Below are 6,204 nucleotides of genomic sequence, written 5' to 3'. Positions count from 1 at the left end.
ATTTCGTGCACAGCTTAAGGGATTTTTGTAATCTTCAAAATACAAAACTTAGATACTTCTGTTATGTTGGACTGGTGGAAATGATGCTACAACTGATGCGACTACTCTTCCTATTTCAAATAAAAGTATGCGCACGGCACTGGCGATTCCTAACGGGGGGTGTGGCCACTAAGCTTATAATACGTAAATTCAGTAGACATAATATTGTTTATGGGGTCGCTAGATAGGCTTGCAGGTAATCCGGAGAACGGTAGGGCGCCAGGATCTTTTCGAGTGGGAAAGATTCTCAGCTTTCTGGACACATTGTAGTGCTTATTATACAAGATTCAAACTTATATAATGGCAGGCATGGTAAACTTTTAATTCATGACGGTGGAAATGTTAAACTATATACAATGTTGTAAGGCAGGTCAAGTTCTAGTACGAACGTAAAGACACGAAAGTGTAAAGAGGAAGTGAATATTGTTTAATAATACATCTTCTTATCATACACTCGGAGGGGGAAGCCAAACAAAAAAATTATATAATTTGCAATTTGGCTTGAAATTCAGCAGTAAGTTTGTGTCTAGTATTGAGAGCAGAAATGAGCGAGACGACTGGCAAGGTTAGTCTTGATTATTATTATTATTATTGAGTGAAAGGTGTGAAGTGTTTTTATTCCGTTGTTTTAGTAGTTTTTCGCCATAAAACATGTCTACAGTATCTACTATATCTACGTTCGATAAAAGCGAAATATTTGTTTACATGCTGTTGCACATGAATCCATGGGAAACTTGTTGTGTTTAGGGGAAGGTGGGAGACTTGATCCCCGGGGTAACTTGATCACCCCCTGTTTTATTGAGAATTAAAGTAGTTTTGTTGTAGCGTATTTTTTAGTAAAGATCCTTTAGACAAATGACCTTTATGTGGTGTGCTATTTTTTGGATTGACAAACTTATTTATTCTGCAGGACGGTTTGTATGTTTTGACCTTCCTGAAGATTTTTTATTGGCCAAGCAAAATTTGAACAACTTTTCATAACAATGACCAAATGCTTTCGTTTTTTTCACAGCACAAAGCCATAAATATGCCTAATGTGCTGTACTGATGTAAATGTCAACATTCCATCCAAGTTTTAGGACATTTGGATTTGAAGTTATTGCCTCGATATGGGGACACTTGATCCCCCAGTCACCCATACAAAAATTTGGCGAAAAAAAAATATAAATCTATCCTCATTTTTTTTTGTAGATTTAACAGATTTGATGAAGGGTTGGCAGGAAGAAATAACTATTGCGTAGATATCATAGAAAGGGGATCAAGTCTACCCAAATTTTAAAATTACATGTGCTGTCGAATTCAATAACAAAAATCGCTTATATACACAGCAATTCGAAAATTCCGCGTATTTTGAAGGAAATTTTTTTTTAAAAATCTGAGGGTACCTTTCTAATTTTATCAAAGCAAGTTCTTGGAGAGGGATCAATTCCCCCCGAATATTTCAAAAGTCGATTTTTGACAGCACTCCAAAAAATCGGTTGTGTATCAATAACAACAATAATTTACATAGGTACTGTCATAAATACATCAGTAAAGTTAAATAATATATTTCTTAAGGAGTCTGTGTAGAAATCGCGTATGCTTATTTATTTTTGGCTGTGATATATTGGAAATCAGAAAAGGGGATCTAGTCTCCCCAGTCTCCCCTGTATTGGACAAGATTAGATTATGCAAGGAAGTTGATCGAATCAGGTAAACTCATTTTATGTAAGTTGCTTAAAGACTCGACGCGATATTGTAAGAACGATAAGTGTTATATCATGGCTCTCATCGCATCTTTAAGTTTTGTGTAGTTCTTATATTAGCACAAACAACACATTTTTGTTGTACCGAAAGGCTATCATTTCTCTCCAAAAGATAACTTTTTATAGAAGCATCGGAGGCCCATAATATTATATACCAATCGACTAAGCCCGACAAACTAAGCAAATGTCTGTCTGTCTGTCCGTGTGTATGTGTGTATGTGTGTGTGCACAATCGCCCGAACCGATATGTTTGGCAACGTCGTTCTAATACTAATATTCAGTTAATATAAAACATGTTCAAATTTGTATACTGTTCGAATACCAACCAATCATAAGAACCTTCCCCGGCCCAAAAAAAAATCTGTATACAATTTTTACGCGGTTTGTTGCAGTAGTTACCGAGTCTATAAGGGTCATACAATACTCAAGGGTTACACCAAAGCACTACAGAAAATATTCAACACATTTTTTCGCCAATAATGTTCGAAGTCGTTGAACTTGAGCAATATTTTTTTGCGAATCAGACAAATTATGAAAACAAGTGATCCAAGATGGCTTTCTTGGGGTAGTTCATTTATGGGGAAGCAGGGGGAAATGTAATCCCATTATATGTTCATTTCACTAATGGCCAGGTAAGACGAACTGCAAGGGTTCAAGAGGAGCCAGGTGGCTCGAATTTGGTCACAATGATTTTGTGATTTATTATTGTAAAGTCAAGTCAATTGAACATTGAAAGAGGTCTGTTGGTTGGCCTTCTTTGATCGTTTGGAGATATATTGAGGCTGCTGTCAATACGATTCACCGCGCGGCTGTTGTAATGTTTCCAAAAGCGCATTTGCAAAAGATTCCACGCGGCGTTCTACATTCGAAAGGAACAACCGCACCTTAGGACACGCGGCAATGTTATCTCCCCATAAGAATCGAGTATACGGGCAGCAAAAACCGCGGTGCGCCGTTTCCTGTGGGGTGCGCCGCGTGTACGTTCACTGATTAATTTGCCAATTTAAATAATCTTTAGTTGGCCAAGCGATTTGTTCGAATTTGACGTTTGCTCCCAATTGTTATCTGGTTCGTGATTTGCCTCAGTTCCTGGATGACGATGAATTTGAGTAGTAAGATAAAAATTTGTAAACCACTAACTTTTCGCATATTGTTCGGCCTCATGTTTTCCATTGTCTATTCAACGGGTACCTGGCACCTAACCAAACCATTCAACTGTCTAAAACATATGCATAGTTTGACGTATGAAACAATCTCAACTCTAATCGCTTTTTCACCTTTTTGCCATTTCACCTTTCAGGTTATCACATGCAAAGCAGCCGTGGCTTGGGAGCCCAAAAAGCCACTTTCGCTGGAAACCATTGAGGTGGCTCCACCGAAAGCCGGTGAAATTCGTGTCAAGGTTGTGGCCACCGGTGTGTGTCACTCGGATGCAAGTTTTCTGGCTGGGTTCGATCCAGATATTGTCTTCCCGGTCGTATTTGGCCACGAAGGGGCTGGCATTGTGGAGAGTGTCGGTGAAGGTGTAACAAAGTTCAAACCAGGAGACCATGTGATCCCTCTGTTCATTCCGCAGTGCTTTGAGTGCAAGCCCTGCAAAAGCTCCAACACGAACCTTTGCGTGAAAACTCGTATCAATGCCGGAACTATGTCCGATGGTACAACACGGTTCACTTGCAATGGAAAACAAATATTCCATTGTATGAGTACTTCGACGTTTACCGAGTACACCGTTGTAGAGGAAGACTATTTGTGCAAGATTGACGAATCTGCACCACTGGACAAAGTCTGTCTGTTGGGGTGTGGAATTTCGACGGGCTACGGAACTGCCCTGAATTCCGCCAAAGTTAGTGAAGGAAGCAGCTGTGCTGTGTGGGGACTTGGGACTGTTGGGTTAGCCGCGGTAATGGGTTGTAAAGCGGCGGGAGCTACCAGAATCATTGGAATCGATATTAATCCTGAAAAGTTTGAAACTGCTAAACAGTTTGGTTGTACGGAGTTTGTCAATCCTAAAGATTATGACAAACCTATACAACAGGTGCTTATTGAAAAGACAGAAGGGGGGTTAGATTATACGATTGAATGCGTAGGTAGTACAGTCACAATGCGTGCTGCCCTCGAGTCGACTGCTCCTGGTTGGGGAGTATCGGTTATCGTTGGATTAGCAGAGTACGAACGTGAAATTTCTACACGTCCAATGGAAATGCTATTTGGTAGGACATGGAAGGGCGCTATTTTCGGTGGATGGAAGAGTGTGCAATGTATACCCGAGCTTGTTAACAAATACATGAAAAAGGAATTAATGTTAGATGAGTTTATTACCCATACTATGTCAATCGATGAAATCAACGAAGCGTTCAAACTTATGCGCGAAGGAAAAAGCATTCGTTCAGTTATAATATACTGATTACCCTCTGATTACATACCTGACATTATATATGGTGAACTTGTTGTAAATAAATATAAACAATTTTTTTTGAAAATTTGTTTTTTTTTATTACGTTAATAAGCCCGTTCCAAATACTTATTTGAAATTATGTCTTACTGGATACCGAAAGATCAAGGGGGGGAGGGTTATAAAAAATAAATATGAAAATAAAAATGTTAATGTTAAATAACGAAAATATTAATGTTTTGCAAATCCTTAAAAATTATCCGAATATATTTTGTTGACGCCTCAAAATTTTATTTTTGGGCAAAAAAATCATAGGGGGAGAGACAATTGTTTTTAAAAACATTTGTATCGGCCTAAAAATATGTTGAAAGAATTCCTTGTATTTTAGAAATGGTAAGTATTGTCAAGAATAGAAATCATTCACCAGATCAACTTTTCACAACATGGCCGCTTGTTATTCCACCTTGTGTTTTCGATGGTAGCAAAAGTTTGATTTTATTCCACATTCCGAAAATTTGTGCTCATTTGGACAACAGCTCGGTGGTCCAGTGGCTACCCCTTCTGCCTTATAAGCAGGAGGTCGTGGGTTCAATTCCAGGCTCGTCCCTTTCCTACTTTGTATTTCTATCTTAGTTATTTCTGTGTTTCACGTTATACCAAAACGATTCCTACTGTTATAACCTTCGACACAATCCCAAAACCTCCCGTGGCACCTATGAGAGGTCGTAGAGTTCTCTGCATCTTTCTTAAGTAGGTGTCCAACAAACCATCCTTCCCCTTCCTCAGCATTCGCAAGGACGTGGCCAGGACAGATCTCGACTATTGGAGAGTACATTGCTTCCATCTAAGAGTTAGTGATTAGTCCCAAATCAATATCTGTGGTAACGGATGAAAGTGATGTTACTCTCATACAATAGTCTTGGCTTGTACCACCTACGAATTTGTGCGAACTGCTAAATGCTAATGCTAATGCTAATGCTAATTTGGACAACAACTGACTGTCGTTTCAAGTTTATACGGAAAGTAGTATGAGGAAGCAATGCTTAAGAGCTTACACTTGACCAATGGCCGTGAGTTGATGACATGTCTCATGATAGCACCTGTGTTGAACAACCAGGCATTGTCCTACCCATGATTATGCTAAGCCCATATCATCTGGATAACCATTACTATTCAAGGAGTTCAATTTCCATTTGTACAAAACAATCTAGTTCATAATTTCATAGTTAAGCAGCGGTTAAACTTATCATTGATGCCGTTCCTGATTTTTTTTGAATTCAAACAGATAATCCTTTTTCAAAAAGGTTACCTAGGAGATTTCATAGAGTCATTTTTGCCCCGAATTACTTAAACAGTTCTTCCTCTTTTATGAAGGACGAACGAGTTTTTTTAAGGTGAAGCTCAACCCAAAAAGTGATCAAGAATTCTTAGGGCCGGTCTCATTTGGAGAATTAAACTTAAAAGTGACAGTTCGAAAATTAGAAAATAACCCGGCCATAAGAATGGCTGGTGCTACCCAGCAATTCCAACAAGATATTGATGCAAAATGATTCGATATCTGTCAAAAGTAATCTTGCTCTGCAAGCAGGGTTACTCGATTATTGTTGAAATGTCACTTTTGAGTTTAACTTCAGTTTAATTCTCCAAATGAGACAGAGCCTTAGAGCTTTTTCAAGAAATTAAAAGTTCAAACTTCCTGGTAATATTATTATGGTTTATGATTATTTTTTGGAAATACGCAATATATATATATATCGAAACATAATCTTCTATGTACATTCATAATCCCACATGTTTTAGATGTACTTACGACTATATTCCAATATCAGCGTTTGATTAATTGTCCAAATTCAATTACAGGGGAGTTTAGAGTATCGCCGTGTCTACAAGTAAGTATAGTTTATTTTTGTTGTTAATTAATCATCCATTTCTTTTCAGGTTTTAAATACACACTGGTTCTTAGGAAGCAAACGATCACTACACTTTTCGGCTAATTATTGACTTGAGAATTTAGATAAGAATCTT

At 38.1% G+C, this 6,204-nt stretch overlaps 1 protein-coding gene across 1 annotated transcript; it reads left to right on the top strand.

Moving 5' to 3' along the window:
• The first annotated feature begins 218 nt into the window (after window positions 1-218).
• LOC134225439 (alcohol dehydrogenase class-3-like) lies at window positions 219-4,345 on the top strand. The gene is made up of 2 exons (XM_062705522.1): window positions 219-604; window positions 3,085-4,345. Exons 1-2 carry the CDS (start codon window positions 584-586, stop codon window positions 4,189-4,191), a joined length of 1,128 nt encoding a protein of 375 aa, XP_062561506.1. The 5' UTR covers window positions 219-583; the 3' UTR covers window positions 4,192-4,345.
• Window positions 4,346-6,204: the final 1,859 nt, after the last annotated feature.

The sequence above is a fragment of the Armigeres subalbatus genome, chromosome 3, assembly GCF_024139115.2.
Source record: "Armigeres subalbatus isolate Guangzhou_Male chromosome 3, GZ_Asu_2, whole genome shotgun sequence".
Lineage (NCBI taxonomy): Eukaryota > Metazoa > Arthropoda > Insecta > Diptera > Culicidae > Armigeres > Armigeres subalbatus.
Note: the sequence above shows the minus strand (reverse complement) of the source record. Positions and strands in the feature narration are given on the sequence as shown.

Bases quoted from the DNA above. Each gene is read 5' to 3' on its own strand.
- LOC134225439 (XM_062705522.1), top strand. From the start codon at position 584: ATGAGCGAGACGACTGGCAAG. The intron at 605-3,084 runs GTTAGTCTTGAT...TTCACCTTTCAG, and splicing joins TGAGCGAGACGACTGGCAAG to GTTATCACATGCAAAGCAGC.